The following is a 25,266-nucleotide window of genomic DNA, read 5'->3' as shown; positions in this document are numbered from 1 at the left end:
TGAATCATATAATATTCGTATCATAAGTCTTGAAGTCAAAAGTTGTCGTAACTTAGGTTCATAGTTTTACTTAAACTTTAGGTCAAATTTTACTATGCTTTTATCCCAATGTACTTGGAATTAAGGGGTGATTTACCCACCAAATTGAAGATCTATGAGTCTAGTTTCCAACGCATTAAATCGTTTGTCGATATGATCTCAGAGTAGAGAGATATTTGCATTTTACGAGACTGCGCCAAACAGCTCTCTATGGGGCCCACATAGGCGGTTTAAGACATATGGGTATATATAAGATGCCTCAACCCCATTTTAAGTCATTATTTTTCAGTGTATTCAGACCTTAAAACTCTGAAAACACACTCTTAAGTTTCTCTCGTGATCCAAGACCCAAACAAGGGGCAAACAATACAAATCAAGTGTCGGGAATCCTGTGGCGCTAGTAAGTTTCTTGTTCTTCTTGTTATTGCGCATTTTTGTGTTGTTCCAGCTCGTGTGAGAGGTCGTTTTAAGTGGTTTATATTCTATAAATACTCCCTCAGGTTTTTATATCAACCCTAGGTGATTTCAAGTCTTCTAAAGTGATTCTAGTGCTGAAAACCTCTAATTGATTGCTAGTTTCGCTTCCTTGTTCTTGTGGCAGCATTGGAGGGATATTTTCGTGGACAATTAAGGTCAAATTGGAGTTGTTTTTTCTGTTTAATGGTAAGGAACCTCTTACTCAACATGTATTTAAGATTATCTAAGTTGCGGTTAAGTCATTGAAGCTAAAACTTGTGAAATATATATCGAAAGTCTTGGTAGTAATGTGTTGGTTGGTGAATTGTGATTATTATTTATGTTGTTTGGGATGTTTTGTGATTGTTTTGACTTGTGGGAAATTGTATAAATAGTGTAGGTGTTGTACGTTTTATAGTAAAATAGGTTACGGTCGATACATAATAGTTACAACGCTTAAACGGTAATGATATTGTCATTTCTCCTATTGTAGACTAAGGAGTCATGACATTTTCATAGCTTGAGTTGGGAAATATATACAAGGTATGTGAGGATATCCCTTTCCTTCTTTTACATTACTCTGATTGTACATAATGTAATGAACGAGCTTCTAACGATACTCTACTCTTAGAAGCTAGCAATATACTTACATTGTTTCCCTTCTTATGGAACGATTGATGTTGATGTTGCTTCTCTTTTTCTTATGTTATCAACGTTGTTGGTACTTCCTGATTCTTACAAGATTCATGATGAAGAGTTAGTCCCAATAACATGTAAAGAGGATACCGATCTTACATCATTTCGAAAGGTTCAGAATATTATTCCAATGAGTCCAGCATGCATTATATGTATGTATCTATTTTACTCTATCAAGTCGCACTATAGTCGGTTACGACACCTATTGTGCAACCACTGATCAGTTGAGTTTTACCGAGCTCCATGTGGCCGGATACAATTCTACCGAGTCTTATGATAGCTGGGTACGTTTTTACCGAGCCTATTACATCCAAGTACGATATGATGATGATGCCCACAGAAGCGTATGTTTTAAAAGTTTATGTATATATATGTTTGTATCATGCATTTTATGTCAGTAGGCCTCAGAGGTACCCAGGTGTTACAAGTTGTATATTCTCTATCCCTGTTTACATTACTCTTCTTACTTATGCTTTCATGCTTTATATACTCAGTACTTTATTCGTACTGACATTCTTTTTATTTATGGATGCTGCATGTCGTGCTGCAAGTCCTAATAGAGGGGTATACATAGCTCCCCCACCACATTAGGCTGCTCAGCTCAGCATTTATTGGCGAGATCCTTTCTCCGGACTTGCCGCGGTCTTGGTATGCATTTTTGTTATAGACATTGTAGGTATGTCGGGGCCCTGTTTCGACAATGTTGCAACACTTATATTTCATTAGAGGCTCATAGACAGGTGTCGACTTATGTATGGTTTGGAATCCCTTGTCGATTGATTTTTTGTTATATTGTCTTTCATGGCAGCGTGGTAGCTCATACCTTATATATAGTTTCTTGACATTCTTGTCATCCCATACTATGTATGTTTATGTCATTATCTTTCATTGTTGGTTATTCATGATCCATGTCTACCATTTATATTAATCTCGCTAGCCCTTAAAGATAATAGGGAAGGTTAGATAAAATGTACGTTGGTGCTTGGCAAATATGTCCCGAGTGTTAGTCACGACTCTCCAGCTTGGGTCGTGACAAAATTGGTATAAGAACAAGTCTGTTTAAGAGGTTGTCTATGAGCCGTGTCTAGTAGAGTCTCGATTATGGATGTGTAGCGCACCACATTTATAATCAGGAGGCTACATGACTAGGGTTGTTACCTTCTTCCTGAATCTAGATCGTGCGTAGAGTTAAGTCGTAAGTGTTCGTCTCTAATATTCACCTTGTTTTCTTTCAGCAATGCCTTCGACTAAGAAGAAAGCGATTAGTAAATGGCTTGATACAACTATGAGAGATGGTTCCAGTTAGGTGCCCTAAGCTAGAGCAAGACAAAGTGAGGCTCAAAGTGAGATATCGTCTCATACCTCATCTACTCAGTCTCCTCCAGAAGATATTAAGAGGCACCCAGCAGTACCAGTTTCTCCGTCTGGCACTACAGACTAGGATATGCGGAGTGCAGTGCAGTTATTAACTATCTTGGTAGCTGCTTAGGCTCAGAGGCAGAATACTGGTGATGTTGATAAATTGGTTAGTACGAAAGTTTATAATTTTATTAATCTAGACCCTCTAGTGTTTATTGGATCAGACCCCAAGGAGGACCCGCAGACTTTTATTGATCAGGTTCATCGTACACTGCGGGTTATGCATGCTAGTGATATAGAGGCAATAAAGTTGGCTTCTTATCGGTTACGAGATTTGCGATTTTCTGGTATGATAGTTGGGAGAGGTCCAGAGGTCCGAACGCTCATCCAGCTGTGTGGAAGGTTTTTTATAAGGCCTTTCTTCGTTACTACTTGCTAGTTGAGATACGATGAGCCAGAGCTGATAAGTTCTTGAACCTTCAACAAGGTAATATGAGTGTGCGAGAGTATAGTATGTAGTTTGATTCTTTAGTAAGTTATCCTCCCTATATGGTGGTCGAGATGAGCAATAGGGTGTATTTGTTCAAGAATAGGTTGGGACCACATATGATAAATGAGTGCACGACAACCTCCTTGGTGGATGGCATAGATATTTCTCGTATTCGGGCTTATGCCCAAACCCTAGAGGATCGTAAGTGCCAGCAAATGGCAGATAGGGAGCAGGATAGGGGCCAACATAAGAGGGCAAGATTTATAGGGTATTCTGATGACTTCAGAGGCAGCGTCAGGCCCCAGTCTTCGAGGAGTTCGATGCCACCTATAGCTAGTGCTCCTTCACAGTTTTAGAGGCCTCGATATGATCGATTTTACCTATTCTTGTCTAGGTCAGATTTCGCAGTCATCAAGCTCGCATTATCAAAGGGATACTAGTCAGACGAGACCCTAACACCACATTGTGATCAGTGTGGCAAGGCCCACTTTGGACTGTGATGTTGAGGTTCTGATGCGTGTTATCCTTGTGGACAGCCTGGCCATACGATATAGGATTTTCCTAACAGAGGATGTGGTGGTATGGCTCAGCTGAGTAGATATGTGTCTGGTTCTTCCTCATTAGTTCGACCTCCAGCACATGGTTTTCAACAGTCGACAGGTCGTGGTAGAGGTATAGGTGCAGTGCCGAGTTCAAGTGGTGCTCAAAATCGAACATATGCTCTAGTAGGCCAACAGGATCTCGAGTCATCTTCGGATGTTGTTACAGGTATATTGTCTGTGTTTTCTTACAATGTATATGCGATGATTGATCTGGGATCTACATTATCATATGTTACTCCCTTTGTGGATAATAAGTTTGGCATTGTACCTGAATTGATAAGTAAACCACTTGCGGTATCTATTCCAATAGGAGATTCTGTGATTGCTAGAAGGGTATATAGAGGTTGTAGAGTGATGATTTGTAGTCGTCAAACCTCGGCGAATTATTTGAGTGAGAAATTGTTGATTTCGATGTGATAATGGGAATGGACTGGTTGACCTCATGCTATGCAAATGTTGACTGTCATACGAAGATGGTTAGGTTTCAGTTCCCTGGTGAACCCGTCTTTGAATGGAAGGGGAACATCGCTACGCTGAAAGGTAGGTTTATTTCCTATCTTAAGGCAAGGAAGATGATCTCAAAATGTTACATTTATCATCTTGTTTGCGTTAGTGATGCAGAGGCGAAGCCGCCTACTCTACCATCAATCCCCGTGGTCAATAAATTTCCAAATATTTTCCCAGATGAGCTCCCAGGCCTTCCTCCTGAAAGGGAGATGTATTTTAGCATTGATGTGTTGCCTGACACTCAACCCATATCTATTTCTCCATACAGGATGGCCCCAGCAGAGTTGCGAGAGTTGAAGGCGCAGTTGAAGGACTTTCTGGATAAGGGCTTCATTAGGCCTAGCACTTCACCTTGGGGTGCGCCACTTTTGTTCGTGCAAAATAAAGACGGGTCGTTGAGAATGTGTATCGATTATCGACAGTTGAATAAGTTTACTATAAAGAACAAGTATCCATTTCCAAGGACTGACGACCTGTTTTACCAATTCTAGGGTGCCAAGTATTTCTCCAAGATTGACTTACGTTCAGGGTATCATCAGGTGAGGGTTAAGGAGAAGGATATTCCAAAGACGACCTTCCGGACACGATATGGCCACTTTGAGTTCTTGGTGATGTTGTTCGGGCTAATAAATGCCCCATCAGCTTTTATGGATCTCATGAATACTGTATTCAGGCCATATCTTAATGTGTTCATGATCATATTCATTGATGACATTCTGGTGTATTCTCATTCGGAGACGGAACACGCGGTCCACTTGCGGATAGTATTACAGACGCTTCAGGATTGTAAGTTATATGCTAAGCTCTCCAAATATGAATTTTGGCTAAACTCAGTAGCATTCCTTGGCCATATGATATCTGACGAGGGTATTAATGTTGATACTCAGAAGATTGATGCAGTAAAGAATTGGCCGAGACCTATAACACCATCAGAAGTCTGCAGCTTCCTGGGGCTAACAGGATATTATAGGCGATTTGTAGAAGGGTTTTCCTCTATATCAGCACCATTGACTAAGTTAACATAGAAAACTACTAAGTTCTAGTGGTCTGACGCTTGTGAACGAAGTTTTCAAGAGCTAAAGAATCAATTGACATCCGCGCCAGTTCCCACACTCCCACAAGGAACACAATGTTATGTGGTATATTGTGATGCCTCATGCATAGGTTTGGGGTGCGTATTGATGTAACGTAGGAAAGTGATTGCTTGTGCATCAAGACAATTGAAGAAGCATGAAAATAATTACTCGACCCATGATTTGGAATTGGCTGCAGTAATATATGCTTTGAAGATATGGCGGCACTACTTATATGGCGCCCATGTTGACATCTACACAAATCACAAGACTTTACAATACATCTTCAAGTAGAAGGAGTTGAATTTGAGGCAGTGTAGGTGGTTTGAATTACTGAAAGATTACGATATCGAGATATTGTACCATCCCGGTAAAGCCAATGTTGTGGCAGACGCTCTCAGTCGTAAGTCAATGGGAAGCTTAGTACACATTGAGGCAGGTAGACAAGGGTTGACTAAAGAGCTTCATCAGCTAGCTAATATGAGAATCAGATTGTTAGACTCTGATGACAGAGGTGTTACTGTACAGAATACAACAGAATCATCTTTGGTAGCCGAGGTAAAAACACGACAATATAAAGATCCTACATTAGTAAGATTGAGAGAGAACATTCAGCAGTGTAAAATTACGGCTTTCGAGATTGGAAGAGATGGGGCACTGAGATATCAGGGCCAATTATATGTGCCTAATGTGGTAGGGTTGCGAGAGACAATTATGATTGAGATTCATCAATCCCGGCTCGACAAAGATGTATCATGAAGTTAAGGAGCAGTATTTGTGGGATAACATGAAGAAGTCTATTGTAAAATTTGTAGCCCAGTGTACTAATTGTTAACAAGTAAAGATCGAGCATGAGAAACCTAGTGGATTGATTCAAAATATAGAGATTCCGACCTGGAAATGGAAGGTGATTAATATGGACTTCATTATTGGATTACCTTACTCTTATCATAAGTTTGACTCCATACAGGTGATAGTTGATTGACTTACAAAATGTGCCCATTTTCTGCCAGTTAAGACAACTTACACGGCTGAAGATTATGCAAAGTTGTATATCAAGGAGATTGTTAGGCTTCATGGTGTGCCAATATCTATCATATCAGACCGATAATCTCAGTTTACGACTAACTTTTGGAGGTTTTTTCAGAAGGGTTTAGGCATACAAGTGAATCTCAACACTACATTTCATCCGCAGACTGACGGACAAGCTGAACGTACCATTCAAACACTTGAAGAAATGCTACGAGCATGTGTTCTAGATTTCAAGGGGATTTGGTATGACCATATATCACTCATAGAGTTTGCCTACAATAGTAGCTACCATTCCAGTATTAAAATGGCTATGTACGAGGCACTGTACGAGAGAAGATGTAGATCACCAGTTGGATGGTTTGAAGTCGGTGAAACAGAATTATATGAGCCAGATTTGATTTACCAAGCCATTGAGAAGGTGAAAATGATACAAGAACGACTGAGGGCGGCACAAAGTAGGCAAAAGTCTTATTCCAATGTACGACGTCGTGATCTGGAGTTTGAGGTTGGTGGTTGGGTTTTCCTGAGGATGTCGCCGATAAAGGGTGCTATGTGTTTTGGGAAGAATGGTTAGCTGAGTCCACGGTATATCAGTCCATATAAGATTCTTCGATGAATTGGACAGGTTGCTTATGAGTTAGAATTGTCATATGAATTGGAATTTGTCCACCCGGTATTCCATGTATCTATGTTGAGGAAATGTATTGGAGACCCTTCTCGAGTCGTCCCTATCAAAGATGTACAAGTTATAGAGGACCTATCATATGAAGAAGTGCCAGTGGCTATATTAGATCGACAAGTCCGCAAGCTGAGAACAAAAGATGTAGCTTCCGTCAAAGTATTGTGGAAGAACAAGAATATGGAAGAAATGACATGAGAAACAGAAGACGAGATGAAGTCTAAATACCCTTACCTATTCCAGAATGAAGATAACGAGGATGCTAGGGGAACGCATGATGCATTAGAAGGTGAAACAACTCTATGAGGTAAGCAATAGCTTGAGAATACTATTCCTTAATACAAAATGGTGATATGTAGATAGTGTACATATCCATAATGCTTTGTGTAGCCTTGTGAGGCAATAAGTTGGATTTGAATACTTGCAAGTTTGGTTAGTGTCCATATTATAGGGGAAGCTCGGCCAGAAATTTCCGTTGGAATCCACGATGATTTAGACTCCCCATAAACCCTTACATTTGAGGACGAATGTTCCTAGGGAGGGGGAGAGGGTGTTACAACCCATATTCACGTACGTTAGTTCATGCCATAAGATAGTCGACGTAATTTCATGAAGATATTATCTTTAAGATGATAAGAAGTTAATCATATTGGTCTTAAATGATACAAGGATAAATAAGGGTGGTTAAAAAGTATTAGAAGTTAAACGAATCAAGGATGTTGTAACCCGTATTTTTGGGTAAACCTAGAGGTTATTAATATACTCTAAAGGTCGTGTATTAAGGTATTTGAATCATGTAATATCTGTATCATAAGTCTTGAAGTCAAACGAGTTATGAAACAAAAGTCGACAAAAGTTGTCGCAACTTAGGTTCATAGTTTTACTTAAACTTTAGGTCAAATGTTACTAAGACTTTATCCCAATTTACTTGGAATTAATGGGTGATATACTCACCAAATTGAATATCTATGAGTCTAGTTTCCAACGCATTAAACCGTCTGTCGATACGATCTCGGAGTAGAAAGATATTCACATTTTTGCGAGACTGCGCCAAACAGCTCTTTACAGGGCTCACATAGGCGGTTTAAGACATATGGGTATATATAAGATGCCTCAAACCCATTTTAAGTCATTATTTTCTAGTGTATTCAGACCTTATAACCCTAAAAAAATTCTCTCAAGTTTCTCTCATGATCCAAGACCCAAACAAGGGGCAAACAACACAAATGAAGTGCCGGGAATCCCGTGGCGCTAGTAAGTTTCTTATTCTTCTTGTTATTGCTCATTTTTTTATTGTTCCAGCTCGTGTGAGAGGTTATTTTAAGCGGTTTCTGTTCTACAAATACTTCCTCAAGTTTTTAATATCAACCCTAGGTGATTTTAAGTCTTCTAAAGTAATCCTAGTGTCGAAAAAACCTAATTGATTGCTAGTTTCGCTTCCTTGTTCTTGTGGCGGTATTGGAGGGATATTTCGTGGACAATTAAGGTCAAATTGGAGTTTTTCTTTCTGTTTAAAGGTAAGGAACCTCTTACTCTTACATGTATTTATCCAAGTTGTGGCTAAGTCATTGAAGTTAGAACTTGTGAAATATATATCGAAAGTCTTGGTAGTAATGTTGTTGGTAGGTGGATTGTTTTGAGAGGCTCAATATGATTATTATTGATATTGTTTGGGTTGTTTGGTGATTTTTTTGACTTGTGAGAAGTCATATAAATATGGTAGTTGTTGTCTGTTTCATCGTAAAATAGGTTGCGGTCGGTACATAATAGTTACGACGCTTAAACGGTAACGATATTGTCATTTCTCCTATTTTAAACTAAGGAGTCGTGACATTTGCATAGCTTGAGATTGGGCGATATATACAAGGTATGTGGGGCTATCCCTTTCCTTGTTTTGCACGAATTTGATTGTACATAATGTAATGAATGAGCTTCCAAAGATACTTTACTCTTAGAAGCTAGCAATACTAACATTTTTCCCCTTCTTATGGGGTGATTGATGTTGATGTTGCTTCTCTTATTCTTATGTTATCAGTGTTGTTGGTACTTCCTGATTCTTATAAGATTCATGATGAAGAGTTAGTCCTAATAACGTGTATAGAGGATGCCGACCTTACATTACTCAGAAAGGTTCAAATATTATTCCAATGAGTCCAACATACATTATATATATGTATCTATTTTTACTTTATCGAGCCGCGCTATAGTCGGCCAGGTACGACACCTATTGTACAATCACTGATCAATTGAGTTTTACCGAGCTCTATGTGGCTGGGTACGATTCTACCGAGCCTTATGATTGCCGGGTACGTTTTTACCAAGCCTATTGCAGCCGGGTACGATATGATGATGATTCCCACAAAGGCGTATGTTTTAAAAGTTTATATATATATATGTATATGCCTGTATCATGCATTTCATGTCAGTAGCCCTCAGAGGTACCCAGATGTTACAAGTTGTATATTCTGTATCCCTGTTTACATTATCTTTCTTACATGTGCTTTCCTGCTTTACATACTCAGTACTTTATTCGTACTGACGTCTTTTTTATTCGTGGACGCTGCATGTCGTGCTGCAGGTCCTGATAGACGGGTATACGCAGTTCCCCTACCATAGTAGGCTACTTAGCTCAACGTTTATTGGCGAGATCTTTTCTCCGGACTTGCCGTGGTCTTGGTATGCATTTTTGTTATAGACATTATGGGTATGTTGGGGCCCTGTCGGCAATGTTGTAACACTTATATTTCTTTAGAGACTCATAGACAGGTGTCGACTTATGTATGGTTTGGAATGCCTTGTCGGCTGATTTTTGTTGTATAGTCTTTCATGACTGCGTGGTAGCTCGAACCTTATATATAATTTTTTGATAGTCTTGTCAGCCCATGTTATGTATGTTCATGCCATTATCTTTCATTATTGGTTGTTCGTGATCCATGTCTACCATTTATATTGATCTCGTTGACCCTTAAAGATAATAAGGAAGGTTAGATAAAATATTTTGGTGCTCGGTAAGCATGGCCCAAGTGCTAGTCATGACCCTCCAGCTTGGGCCGTGACATATTATTTCAAGATTAGTCAATCAAGAATTAGTATCCTATATAAAGTATGATATTATGCAACAACAACACTATAAACAATACCTAAGTTTTACAAAAGAAAAATTCATTCAATTAATTTAAAGTAAAATTTAACCTGACGATTCAACGAATATAGTATTTAAAGAGAAGTCTCAAAAAAGAGTGTTAAACACCCACCATGGCCTTGTATTTAGAAATTAATAAGTTAAAAAAATTGTCCAAATAATAGTTTCGAATTTTAAAACTTTAAACCAGGTAACTATTTTGTTATTTCTTTACTGATCTAATGTTAAAAAGCGATCAACTTTTAAATATAAGATTATAGAAATTGCAGAAATATGACATCCTTTGAGGTATAATTTACCTTTTGACCCCGACATCAGGGGTATAACTTTAAGATCAAAAGTTAAAAATATTGCCTATGGTCAAGCAAGAACAACACTTGAAAAACTTAAAATTTTACCCATGAGACAACCAGGAACAAAAATGTGAGGCCATTGACTTTAAGGGCTATTAATGTACTTCACCCTAATTGTCTATTGGTGTAAATCAGCTGAAAACATATTGGGCCGAACCCATTAGTCTTTCCATTTTTCACTTCACCCCATCTACCAAACAGAGCGCTATACAGTAAAATAGAAAGTCAATCCTCCCGAAAGACGGACGAGAGCAACCGCAGCTGCTAAGGGGTTAGGGTTTCAGATCTCAGCTAAGACCTTTTGGGAAAAAATGGCATTGAGAAATTTGTACAAGGAGATAAAAGGTATGAAGGTGAAGGAGGTGCCGGCGCACCTGAAGCCGATGCTATCTATCGATTACGCGAAGAATGCTATCAAAAAGGGATTGGATAATTACCATGCTAAATACATCGAAACCAGTTCCGTTGACCCTCTGCTCCATGTCTGCTTTGGAGGCATGATTTTCTCCTACCTCGTTGCCCTCCCAGAAGAGCGACGCCACCTCGAGCACAAACAACATGGCAATCATTGATTGTCGCTTCCGATTTTCTAAGGTACGTTATAGTTCGTTGATTCTATGTTTTTTCCCTTGATGAAATTACAACTTTTCTGATTCATTTCTGTACCGGATCTGTAGGTTTTGTATTCCAGATTATAGGGATTTCGTTAGATGGTCTATGTATCGCCTTATGTTGGGGATATTATGATCCTATAGATGAATTTTTTTGATGTTCTTATTATATAAATGCAATTGAGAAGGGCTTGTGAGATTAAATCCTAAGAAGAGGACAGTTGAAACGAGGAATTACTATCTGAGTCTTATGTGATAAGAGGATACCTACTAAATCGAAAAGAAAGTCCTATAGAATTGTCATCAATTTGATAATATTCTATTGGAAAATTCCTTTATGCCACACTCTTTTTGGCCATAATGGCCCAAATGGGGTTATTAATATAAAATCACACCCAAATTAGTGTTTCTGTGCTAATTTTATACCAAAAATGCCCTTCCTGTTAGGTTTTGAATTTCTCTCCTTGATTCTCTCATCCATTGAATGCTTGTCTTCTCCATACATGGAAAATATCAAGCATGCAAACCCTCTTTACAATAAATGTATTTTTTCATCTTTTTTTTTTGTAGTATACACATATATATTCCAAATTTATTCATCAATATACATATACTTGATTGTGTATTTCGTATAATAAGGTCTCCAAAATCCTAATATTTAAACAACCCTAGATGTCCGGAAACAAAACCCGAAGTATATTTTATCCCTCTTCAAAGCTCTAACACTTGATTGTTTTTTCATCTCTTACTCACCTATGTTCTTCTAAGTGTGAGTGTATCGGTATTTCTGCCACACTAATTTTTATAAATAAATTTATAGTCTGACTTGAAGTTATAGATTCAACCGAACCTGTCATTAGAATAATTACATTTATCCATGTGCATATCATTTCGTGTTTGACCGGACACAAGATATTCATTTATACGGGTACTTATTTAGAACCGAAGAAAATATTTCGATAAAGATATTATTGTATAAGTTTTATAGTTAGTGGAGCAAATATGAAAAAAATCATAATATGAGTCTTTTGACATATTTGAGTTTGTATATTTCCATATGGTACATATGACATTGTCGTTATGATCACAAAGTGGCTAAGTGCGTGAACTCACATAAGTAGGATCGATGTCATATGTTCTTCCGGTATTTGAAAAAAATATTCTTAATTAGCCTAATAATTTAACCACTAAAATTACTTACATTCTAGTTAGCGTAAAGAATTCTCCATTTTAGTTAGGCTAAAGAATCCTGTCAGTGAACAAACAACCTATTACTGGTGCGACTATCTGGTTTGGTTTGAATAGAGTTGTTGTCGAAACTAATGGTGTTAGTTGAATTGTATTAACTATTTCGGTTACCAAAATTGTATTGATAACTACAATTTTTGAATCCCCGTGTAGATATTGAATCCTATTTACTAACAAAACTATTCACATGCCAACCATTTAACTTCTCAATGAAGCATTTACATTTCTTATTTACTCTTCCTAACTCTTTCGAATTCAAGATTATTGTAGTCTTTTGAAATGATATAAAAAATTAAAAAAAAAGAGATACAGTTGTAACAAAAAACACACGATAGCTGGATGAAGATAGAAATTTGATATTATTCATAGTTCAATAGAAAATAAAAATACATATACCATAACTGGATGAACTTAAAAATAAAAGCTAAAAAAAAGAAAAAACAACACAAACATAACCTAAAAACTAATTAATTTCAACTGGATCTTCACCAAAATTGTATTGATAACTACAATTTTTGAATTTCCGTGTAGATATTGAATCCTATTTACTAACAAAATTATTCACATGCCAATCATTTAACTTCTCAATGAAGCATTTACATTTCTTATTTACTCTTCCTAACTCTTTCGAATTCAAGACTATTGTAGTCTTTTGAAATGATATAAAAAATTTAAAAAAAAAAGATAAAGTTATAACAAAAAACACACGATAGCTGGATGAAGATAGAAATTTGATATCATTCATAGTTCAATATAAAATAAAAATACATATACCATAACTGGATGAACTTAAAAATAAAAGCTAAAAAAAAGAAAAAACAACACAAACATAACCTAAAAACTAATTAATTTCAACCGGATCTTCAGAAGCTCCTTGTCCTTTCACTTGCACTTTGAAGACAACAAACAATGGTGCAATTTCAACCAACTTAAATTTAACGACTCAACCTCGTTTGATATCATTCTCCACCACAAATTTTTTTCAGTCGTTAAATTTGAGTTGGTTGAAATTGCACCATTGTTTGTTGTCTTCAAAGTGCAAGTGAAAGGACAAGGAACTTTTGAAGATTCGGTTGAAATTAATTAGTTTTAGTTATGTTTGTGTTGTTTTTTCTTTTATTTTTAAGTTCATCCAGTTATGGTATATGTACTTTTATTTTCTGTTGAACTATAAATGATATCAAATTGCTATCTTCATCCAGCTCTCGTGTGTTTTTTGTTATGACTTATCTTTTTCCCCCATTTTGTATAACATTTCAAAAGACTAAAATAGTCTTGAATTTGAAAGAGTTAGGAAGAGTAAATAAGAGATGTAAATGCTTTATTGAGAAGTTAAATGGTTGGTAGTGAATAGTTTTGTTAGTAAATAGGATTCAATATCTACATGGGGATTCAAAAATTGTAGTTATCAATACAATTTTGGTAACCGAAATAGTTAATACAATTCAACTAACGCCATTAGTTTCGACAACAACTCTATTCAAACCAATCTAGATAGTCGCACTGGTGCACCAGTAATAGGTTGATCGTTCACTGATAGGATTCTTTAGGCTAACTAGAATGTAAGTAATTTTAGTGGTTAAATTATTAGGCTAATTAAGAATCTTTTTTTTCAAATACTGGAAGGACATTGATCCTACTTGTGTGAGTTCACGCACTTAGCCACTTTGTGATCATAATGACAATGTTATACGTACCACACGAAATGATACGCACATGGATAGATATAATTTTCTAATGACAGGTTCAGTTGAATCTATAACTTCGAGTCAGATTATAAATTTACGTATAAAAATTAGTATGATAGAAATACCGATTCACTCACACTTAGAAGAACATAGGTGAGTAAGAGATGAAAAAACAATCTAAGTATTAGGTTTGTTTAAGTATTAGGGCTTTGAAGATGGAGAAAATATACCTTCGGGTTTTGTTTTCGGCCATCTAGTTTGTTTAAATATTAGGACTTTGAAGATCTTATTATACGAAATACACAATCAAATATATGTATATTGATGAATAAATTTGGAATATATACGCATATAATACAAAAAATACGTTTATTGGAAAGAGTGTTTGCATGCTTGATATTTTTCATGTATGAAAAAACAAACATTTAATGGGTGAGAGAAATTCAAAACCTAACAGGAAGGGCATTTTTGGTATAAAATTAGCACATAAACCCTAATTTGGATGTGATTTTATATTAATAACCTCATTTGGGCCATTATGGCCAAAAAGAGTGGCAGAAAGGAATTTTCCTTTAACATATGAATGCATTTAACAACACAGAAAGAGGATAAAATGAGTGCATTTAACAGCACACATGGCAAGATTAGAAATGAATGCATTTAACAATACACATAGAGAATAAAACGAGTGAGCATCATTTAAGATAGTTTAGTCATGTCTTAAACACACTTTCAAATGCACTATTCTATATTCTATGATGGTTGAGGGTATTGATTGGGACGAGATATCACATAGAAAATCAAAAATTCCGCGGAATCCATGAGAGACTAAACAAATAATAGAGCACAATGAAGAAAATATCCGTATAAGCTAATACCAATTCTTTTAGATTAACGCCTAGTCTTGTTCGTAGGTTTACATTAGTCCAACATTTTTCTTATTCTTGTTGAGCAATTTGTATGTTAGTGGAAAATGTAGATAACTTCTAGGGGCCAGAGAAGTTAGTGTTGGAATGAGACAGATCCAAAGAAGGAAAATGAATAGAGAGTTCATATAGCCAACTGCGAGTAGCTTAGAACTAAGGTTTAATTGTTTACTATGTATCCAATCAGATGTCTCATGCTTCATTCTACATTTCTACTTAAATCTGCAAAATACTTATGATGCTACTTATTGCTTTCCGATTGCAAAATACCTTAAGTCCAATTACTGCAAAATACATTAGTGCAAAATACTTCAAGTTTACTATAGTATGCTTTTTTTTGAATTGGTAACTATTGTATATATTAAAAAACATCAGTACATAGGTTGCACTGAAAACCCAATTTACATGGAGAGGATTAGTATATGTTCTAATTCGAGACCTAGCAAGATCCTAGTATGTCTATGATTGTCAATGTATCTTCTATGTAAATCTGTTTGCACCAAAAACAAAAAAGAAGAATACAATTGAGTTTGATCTTCTGCACTGGATTGCTTCTATCTTCAAAACATCTAGCGTTCCTTTCCCTCCAGACTGTCCACCAGATACACGCCGGGACAGTCCTCCATCTATCTCTACTAGTTGCTTCAGCTCCAGCTTCTTCCCAGCTATAAAGGACATCTTTAACCCTGTTTGGCATTGACCATGAAATACCCCTAAGACTAATAAAGATTTTCCATAGTTGGTCTGTAATCTTGCAATGTAGAAACAAATGTGTGACAGTTTCAGCATTTTCTCCGCACAGAAAACATCTTGAGCACAGAGAAATTCCCCTTTTTATGAGATTCTCCTGGCTTAAAACCGCCTCCTTTGCTAGTAGCCAAGTGAAGCAAGCTACCTTGTATGGAATCTTTGTTTTCCATATATGTTTCCAAGGCCATGGGTCCATCTGTTGATTATTATGATTTAGAATCTTATATGCGTCCTTCACCCGGTATACCCCTCTGTTGTGCCTCTTCCACCAAAGTGAGTCACAACCCTCCTGTAATCCTTTAAATGCTTCCAGCTCTTTGTAAAGGTCAGCTAATCTTGTTATCTCCCAGTCATTCAACTGTCTTCTTAGAGCGATTTCCTATCCTTGAGGACTCCTCATATCAGCTACTGTCTTATGCTGGTTTTGTGCTAAACCAAACATGTCGGTGTATCTTTCCTTTAAGCTTCCGTTTCCTAACCAATTATCATTCCAGAATGATGTGTTCCTTCCGTTGTTTACTCTTATGGAAGAGTGATTCTTCATTATAGGCCAAAGTTCTCTGATGGATTTCCACACACTTACTCCATATGATGTTCTGACTTTTTTTGACACCCAGTTATTTTCCTCACCATACTTTGCTTTGATCACTTTGCCCCATAAAGATTGAGGTTCTTGAGAGTACTTCCATAACCATTTCATTCTAAGAGCCTTGCTATGATTCTTCAAATTCCTTATTCCTAAACCACTTTGTTTTTTATCCATTGTGAGTGTTTTCCATTTAACTAAATGAAAGACCTTTTTCTCCTTATTACCTTGCCAAAGGAATGATCTTCGAAGTTTGTCCAATCTCTGTAAAATGCCTGCGGGAATTGGGAACAAAGACATCATATAAGTAGGAAGTGAGTCTAATATTGAGTTTATTAGAACTAGCCTGCCCCCCAAAGATAGGTATTGTGAATTCCATCTTGACAGCTTCTTCTCGCACTTTTCTATGACTGAATTCCAGATTTCTTTTGATTTGGATCTTGCACCTAGAGGCATCCCAAGGTAAACAGTTGGTAGGGACCCAACTTCTCCTCCCAATATCTGTGTCAGTTGCTCCATGTTGTTAACTTCATTAATGGGAAAAATATTGCTCTCTCTCCAGTTGATGTGTAATCCTGAGACTCCCTCAAATAAGACCAAAATGATTCTTAGCAATCTAAGTTGTTCCTTTTCGGCATCACAAAAGACTAGAGTATCATCAACATATTGGAGATGTGTGATCTCTAGATTGTTTGCCCCACTCCTGTTTACCTCAAAATCTTTAACCCATCCACTGACTTTAGCCGTTTTGATCAAGTTGTTCAATCCTTCCATGGCTATAATGAATAGAAAGGAAGATAAAGGATCACCTTGTCTTAGACCTCTGTGTGAATGGAAAAAACCTTTAGGAGATCCATTTATGAGAATGGAGAATTTACGGTAGATATACAAAATTTCATCCATCTATTCCATTTCTGCCCAAAACCCATTATTTCTAACATTCTGAGTATGAAGCTCCAATTAACATGATCATAGGCCTTCTCGATATCTAATTTGCAAAAGATTCCAGGTTCCTTCTTTTTTATTCTTGAATCCACAGCTTCGTTGGCAATCAACACTGCATCTATTATTTGTCTTCCTTTGATGAAAGCCATTTGTTGAGCATCGACAATTTCCCCTACCACCCTCTTAAGTCTTTCGGTTAAGACTTTTGAGAGCAATTTGTAGAAGCTCCCTAGCAGACTGATCGGTCTGAAATCTCTCAATTCTTTCGCACCTGTCTTCTTTGGAGTCAAGGCTATATATGTTGCATTGAAGCTTTTCTCAAACATCTCCTGAGAATGGAAGTTGTTGAAGGCTGCCATGATGTCTTCCTTCAAAATGTCCCAGCACTTTCTGAAAAAACCCATTGTGTATCCATCCGGACCTGGGGCCTTGTCACTTGCACACATCTTCAGACAGGACAAAACTTCTTGTTCCTCAAAGTTACTCTGTAAAAGCTCCCTTTCTGACTCAGAAATTCTTTTGCTATTTTCCAAAATTGACCGTTGGTCTCCACTCTTCAGGCTCTGTGTATAACTCCTTGTAGAATTCATTTATCTCAATCTCTATTCTATCTGGATCCTCGACTACTTCATGTCGAATCATTAGTTGATCAATGTTGTTGTTTCTCTTGTGTGCATTTGCAGTGCGATGGAAAAATTTTGTATTCCTGTCCCCTTATTTGAGCCACAGAGCTCTTGATTTTTGTCTCCATACACTTTCTTTATTCTTGAGTTGTTCCTCAATCTCCGTTAGAGTAGCTACTTTCCTCACTGATTCCTCCTCTGTCAGCGCTCTTAGTTGTTGTGTTGTCTCAAAACCTGCTAGTTGACTTAGCAATTTTGTTTTTTGCATTCCCAAATTACCTTCATAAACTCTGCTCCATTCTTTTAGCTTGCCCTTGAGAGCTTTTAACTTGCATGCTAAAATGTAATCTGGTCTTCCTGAGAATTCGAAAGATGTCCACCAGTCTCTAATTCTATCATCAAAACCTTCCACATTCAGCCACCAATTTTCAAACTTAAAGTATGATTTAGCTTGTTCCCACGCACCATAGTATAGAGCCACAGGTGAATGGTCCGAAATCAATCTTTGTTGGATAGTTTGATGATGTTTCTGAAGCTTTCATCCCATTATTCTGAAATGAGAAATCTATCAATTCTCGAAGCGGCTGTATGATTGTCCCCTTTGAACCAAGTATAGTAGCCTCCTTCAAGTCGTAGATCTATCAACTCCATATCTTCTATAAAATCCGAGAATTCCATCATCGCTTTGGACCTCCTTGAACATTCCCGTTTTTCAGAAGGGTACCTTGTAACGTTAAAATCGCCACAAACCGCCCAAGGACCTTCCATCAATCCCCTCACTGCACCAATTTCTCTCCATACTATTTTCCTTTCTATTCTACAATTTGGGGCATACACTCCTGTTATGTGACATTTAAAATTCTGTAAAAGAGCCTCGAACTTGCAAGTCAAAGTGTATGCACCAGTCTGTAACACCTCCCTTTCCATACTCTGCAATCCCATAATAACAAACTCCCCCCTCTCGTGCCGCTAGCTTCTAAACTTGCGTACCTTACCCATTTACCACCCCATATTTGACTGACTATTTCCTTAATATCCCCCTCCACTTTTGTCTCTTGCATGCATATAATGTCTGCCCTCCAGTTCTGCACTTGACTTTTTATGATCTCCCTTTTCCTCTTGTCGTTTAAACCCCTTACATTCTAGGAAATTACTTTAATCTTCATATTGAAATGATTGATAGATCTCTTCCCCTACTCCTTTTCCCGTCACTCTTGAATTTGACATCAAACGAAGTTAAACCTTTTAATTTCAGTGATCCTTTGAATCTGTGTTTCTTCACCTCCAACTCTGTCTCCACCCTTCTAACCTGTTTGCAACTGTCAATTTGCATTAACAATTCCAATGCTTCTTTATGGCCTTGAAAATCTACTCCAAACATTTTCCCCAATTTGATCATATTTTGGTGGACCCATAGTGTTGCATCCATGTCTTTATCCATTAAAGGATTGTGTTGCTGAACTGCTATAGGATTCACCTCCTCGATTTCCCAATCTTGGATAGAGCTAAAGTGCTTTAGTTGTTCCGAAACACTTCCAGCTTGATCTTCCCCCATAATTGTGTTTATGCTCTGCTCCCCTGCCTTCTGTTCCAGTCTTGCTATCTTTGCTCCACCTTCTGGCTGCCTGCAGCTGTTGAATGTTGTCTTTGTCATACTTTCAAGGTTTTCATTGGGGATTGAGTCCCCTGGAATGGACTCTATTGCCCCCAGGTAAGAAGGTCCTCCCATTTCCTCAATACAAGGCTTGAGCCTAATATCGTCAGAAAACTCACACGAGAGATCATTAAAGATGACTTGTGCAGCCAAGTCGGAGTCATAGGATTTCAGTTCGTTGTTTGTCACTTTACTGCTCTGATTCATCGAACTTGAACCTTGTGTAGGTTGCACACTTGCCTTTCCTTTATCAGTGTTTCGCAATATGGTGCACCCCACTTGATTGTTCAAATATCTCTCTATTTCAAAACATTGTTCGTTTTCTTGCATCTTCAACTCATATCTTGTCTGTCTTTCAGCCAGATTGGGATGAAAAATTTGATACCGTCTCTTACAATTCCAACCTCATTGGGAGTCTTTCTGCCATCACCAACAATTTTAATTCTTGCCCACTTAAGATGATTTTTGAGATCAGTTTCTTCTTCAGTAGCTATCCATCCCCCACAGAGATCTCCTATTTTTTTGAAGATCTTTTGTGACCATAGATGTAAAGGAATCCCCATGGCTCTAATCCAGCATGTTTCCTCGATTTGTGAGTTTGGAATGCATCCAACAGTATGACTCCACCATTCCAGATGAAGCTTGAACTTTTTCCAACTCCATTCTCCTTGCATAATCTGCTCCGCCATGAATCTGTTTGGGAATTCAAAAAGAAACATGTTACCTGTCATTTCATACATGTTTACTCCATATGCTTTGTTCCATGACGCACTAGCCCATCGCCTTATGTCTGCTAAAGTGGGTCTCTCGTTGATTTCTTTCCCAAAAAACCCGACAATGCATCTTTTTAGTAAACCAGAATCCTCGCTACCTGTCGGTTCCACAACAGAGATATCTCCATTGTTTATGCTGACCTTTGCCTCTCGAAGAGTATTGGATTGCCATTTACTCTCCTTGATTGCTTTGACATAAGGGTAGTTGTCCACTGTGATTCTAGGTGGTACTGTGGGATTCATTTTGGGGGTCTGATATATGAATCTTTCTATCTTGGCTGCTATGTCATTCCAACCTGCATTCAAGGCTAACTCTGGAATTATGATAACAGACCTCCCTTCTCCCTTCAGTGACAGAATGCTCATGTATCTTCCGTGAACGTTGAATTTCTTGGTACAAAAATGTTCTGTCATGTGTTCCTTGCACTTCCATCGCTTCACTAAATTCATTTGATATTTCGAGGCTTCTTTAAGTACAAAACAAATCCATTCCATTACCTTTTTGCCCATGGATGAACGTCTCATCATGCTGCGGCTTCTCTCCACCCATTCAAACCATACCTCTTTGTTGGAATTCCATCTGGTGATGTCAAAAGATTTGAATCCTGCGTTGAAATATATCCGGTTGTCTCCCATATTGCACAACCCAGCTGTTCAGGTTATGGAAATTATAAGGAGTATTTGATGGTCATCACAGTTGAGCTGTTGAGGTAAAAGAAACTGAAATTTGGCCCAAAACAGAGGTTTCCCCCTCCCGGAAAAATAAAAGTCGTCGGAAATCTGAAAAAATTGTACCAATCTGGTCGGAATTAACAGTAGAGGAAGCTGTCCAATTTTTTTTTTTGAAAAGCTGCCGGAAAATGGCTTACGCGCCCGGCGCGTGGGTGGAAGGTCGCCGGAGAAGGCGGCGCGTGGAGGCTGCTTCGTCGGAAAAGATTCAATGGAGTGGTCGGAATCTCGGGGTCTGTCTAATGGTGTTCATGGAAAGCTACAAATTCTTGTACTCGGGCTCCTCGGGGAGTGTGCCTGAGAGCTTATAAAGTAGAGAGAGAAAAGTTTTTTTCATGTCAAGTTTTTTAAGCCCCTGTAGTATGCTTTTTTATAAATATAGTCCTTCATCCTGTAGTATCCTTTCCTATATATAAGGATCAGGGTCGTAAACTAGTGGACATACTTGTGAATCATGAGAAATTATAGTCTATACTTCTATAAGTATGTCTAGACATATTAATTGTATTGGTTGTTTTCTTAGAATAACTATATTAAGAATAATCTGAATACTTTTATCAAGTTATTAGTGTGAATTGTGAAATATGTTTCTGAGATGTTGCTTGCTTTGGAGCATGTGTATTGTTCGACCTCGAGAACTAGCTCTGCTCGTATATTGAAAGATGCCACTTTCTCTTAAAAAGGAAATGAAAAGGAAGAGAGATTTGAAAATTATGTTTTATCTGTTCACTAGATAAATGTCGGGAGCTCCTGTTGACAGTGTTGTCAAAGGCTCATTTAAGTCAGGGCTTAGACTCATTTAAGGCACGCTTAACTCCTAAAGCTCAGAAAAGTTCAGGAAGTGCGCTTCGCTTCGCTTAAGCTGCACAAGCAAGGCACTAAGGCGTGTGCCTTATTGTCCATAAGTTCTATCTTGAATGGAGTAGTATTAAACAACAAAGAATTGACAAATAAGTGTATTAGTTGTTAAGTAAAACATTATGAGTAAATTTGCTACTCTTTTTTTTTGAATTACATATATATATATATATATATATATATATTTTTTTTTCTTTATTGCGCTTTTTTAACTAAAGCCCACATTTTAATTTCGCTTTGCGCTTAAAATAAAGCGAAATTAAAATCCCAATAGATCTAAAATGCTTTTTAGAGTTTTTCGCTTTGACGTTGACTGAGCTGGTATGTTTACACACATATACACCTACACCATATTTTAACAAATTATTTTGTCTTTGTTGACAGATTTCTTGGGAGACTGAGTGGATAGTCCAGAGAAGGACAAACATCTCTACTCTATCTGTTGGTTGCTTTACCCTTTTGCCAATGTAATTGGTGTACCCAATCAGATAACTCATTTTATAAAATACATGGCTTATTAATTTAATAAAATGTAACCAAGTACTTTTCCCCTTGGCTTGTGGACAGTATAACATGTGCCTTACCTAAATAGAGGCAGAATTTGTTTTACCGCTTTATATGAATCAATGTTTTTTTTGATTTGCACGAGTCTCTTCGAGACCCGACTATTCCCGGAGGTGCACAGGCCCTTGGCAAGAAGTTTCCCGCAAGTGCATCACGGTTAATTCAAGTTTTAACCAGTCCGATGGCCCTCAAATATTGTTTGCACCCAGTGGGTTTCGAACTTGAAACCTTGAAAAGGAGCAAACTCCAAGGCTCAAGTCAATTGCCACCGCCAGGCCATTTATAGATATGTCTCCTTTCTCTAACAGTTAAGTTTGGAGTAAAAGCAACTGCTGCTGCTCGGCTAAAGATGGGTAAGAGGCTCTAACCCAAGCCTAGGCCTCGTAGCAATTGCCTTAGCAACTTCTATGATTAATTGAAGAGGGTATTTCATACATAACTATAACGAAACAATAAAAGGTGCATCAACTATTTACAATACATTACTCAAGTGAAAGTAGCCGTACATAAATTATGAAACTAAGGCTTAGCTTACAAAGTCCTAACCATTGTCAAGTATTTGTTTTATCAGAGCTCCTCTGCTTGATGTCCAGTCTCTTTATCTCCAAAGGAGAATGTTCTTTTTACCTTGTTCTTTGTTTTCTGCACGGCGTCCCCAGCTAATTTTGCAGCTGATTTGGCTGAATCTTCCATTGCCTCTTTACTCTTGTCAAGGCTCTTTATCACTGCTTCTTTCACCTTTTCACCTGCTCCTTCTTCCTCCTTGCCTTGTGCTTCTTGGCTATCTCGGAAACTGTGTATTTCCTCACCATCAGTCACAAAAAAAATCTAACTTGAAGCGATAGAGGGGTATTTTTTCGATGACCGAGAAATCCGTCTGGGGCCGATCCTTTGGATCAACCGCAGCCTTCGAAACTCGGTGGATAATGGGACTTCTTTCTATTTAGATCCCCGTTCGTGATCCCAGCCCTGGAATCACTTCACTCTTTATTCAAGAGAATAATAAAGTAAAGAAGAGGTTCAAGACAGAACTGTGAGCAGGGATATTTAGCTATTTAGCCTTAGAGAAAGGCTGACTTGAGAGCCCGCCCCTCTACCCTTCTCCACTTAAATACCAGGCTTTGCATTGCATGGTGTGAGGGCTTGAACCTGTGACCTAAGACACAAATCCACTATCCTTTGCCACTTGGGCTAGGCCCTGGGGCCAATAGGGGCCAATAGAGGGGTGTTGTAGACTTGAAATAAATAGGTAAATTGATTGAAATATACATGAGTGGATATAGGGTTGTGATAACTTACTCAAGAGTTGGAGGGGAGAAGTAGGCCTTCCCTTGTTTGATGAGTGAATTGAATTTGCTCCAATAACTGGTTGAAGTTTGAGGAAGAGTAGTGGGGAAAGAAAACATTCTCTTGACAGTCTCTATAATGGGAGTTTTCTGGGACTTGGCCTCCATGTGGAGTTGTTCTTGAAGCTTTTGCGCTTCTTCTTCTTCTTGCTGTTGTCTTCCTCCGACGGTACTGCCAACAGTTGCTGCTGCAATTGTGCAGCAGAAGGATGTGATAAACACCAGTAAGAGAAGGAACAAGGTGTAGCTCTTAAGACGAAGATGGCTGCTCTCCATGTTGTTGCTAAATGAGTTGGGCCTTCGGATAGATCACAAAACTTAGTTATACAGCCGTTGGAGCCTCTCCCATATTGCTATTTTATTGTTGGTCGACACGTCTCATGAATGCTGATTTGGTAGTGCTAATTATACATCATAGGTGGATGCTGATTGTTGCTACCACTTGGCATATATTTGGACTGTCACGTGGTACTTGGAAAAATACATGGACGAATTAGTAGAATGCGTGTTTGAATCTCCCGAGTTTCTGATTAGAAAGCTAATTGTGACTTAATCACAGGACTAAGGGTGTGTTTGGTACGAAGGAAAATATTTTTTAATTTTCTCATGTTTGATTGGTTTAAATATTTTGGAAAATATTTTTCTCATGAACTTATTTTTCCTTCAATTGGAGGACTCTATCAAAAGAAGGGAAAACATTCTTCAAAACTCTTTTTCAATCTTCTTCACTCTATTCCTCATATCCATTCATTCCACCCCCAAACCACCCGTATCCCCCACCATAACCACCTCACCCAAATCTCGCCCATCACCCATCCTAAATAAAATTATCATTAAGAGTGCTTTCTTTTCATGTTGTAAATAGAGTACTTTTATTTGATTTCAATAAAATGAATATATTTTTTTTTTCATAATATCGAAAAAGTATTTTCTTTCATTTCAACAAATTGAGTATTTTTTTTATGATGTACAAAAAGTAATTTCTCTTTCATTCAACAAAATGAGTAATTTCTTTTCATGTTGTAGGAATGATACTTTTCTTTTTAAAAAAAAAATAAAATATTTTCTTTATAGTTATCGAACTCAAACTTTAATGTTTTTCTTGTGAGAAAAAAATAAAGTATCGCATTAGTTTCTTTGGATTTGTGTGAATTTTGAAAAGAATAAATATATTCGTGAAGAAAATAGAGCCCCGGAGGGGGAACGGGAGGGGGAGGAGTACCGAAAACATGAGGATTTTGGGGAAGGTGGGTTAAGGAGAGTAGCATGAAAAATTATTTTCCTAAAAATAGTTTATACTCTCAAACTAAATATTAGAAAATATTTTTTGGAAAAAGTTTTTCACTCACTAATCAAACAAGGAAAAATAAGTGATAAAACTACTCATTTTTTATAAAAATATTTTCCTTCGTACCAAATACACCCTAAGACGTCGAACATTTTATTCTTTTAATTCCGGATGATGCGCACAAGCTAGGGTTGTAACGATAGGGTTGCACTCTGGTCTTCATTTTCATGGATACTATGCTAACTTCAC

The 25,266-nt window shown here is 37.6% G+C and overlaps 1 protein-coding gene and 1 long non-coding RNA gene across 2 annotated transcripts; one reads left to right on the top strand and one right to left on the bottom strand.

The window, feature by feature from the left end:
• Nucleotides 1-10,551: 10,551 nt before the first annotated feature.
• LOC104230293 (uncharacterized) lies at nt 10,552-22,458 on the top strand. The gene is made up of 2 exons (XR_711848.2): nt 10,552-11,022; nt 22,204-22,458. It is a non-coding gene; the product is annotated as an uncharacterized lncRNA (long non-coding RNA).
• Nucleotides 22,459-22,786: 328 nt separating this feature from the next.
• On the bottom strand, nt 22,787-24,094 carry LOC104230292 (uncharacterized). The gene is made up of 2 exons (XM_009783055.2): nt 23,683-24,094; nt 22,787-23,176 (listed from the first exon to the last, which is right to left on the bottom strand). Exons 1-2 carry the CDS (start codon nt 24,003-24,005, stop codon nt 22,951-22,953), a joined length of 549 nt encoding a protein of 182 aa, XP_009781357.1. The 5' UTR covers nt 24,006-24,094; the 3' UTR covers nt 22,787-22,950.
• Between the last annotated feature and the right edge of the window lie 1,172 nt (nt 24,095-25,266).

Source organism: Nicotiana sylvestris, chromosome 6 (assembly GCF_000393655.2).
Source record: "Nicotiana sylvestris chromosome 6, ASM39365v2, whole genome shotgun sequence".
Classification (NCBI taxonomy): Eukaryota; Viridiplantae; Streptophyta; class Magnoliopsida; order Solanales; family Solanaceae; genus Nicotiana; species Nicotiana sylvestris.
This window is presented reverse-complemented; position numbering and strand designations above follow the sequence as displayed.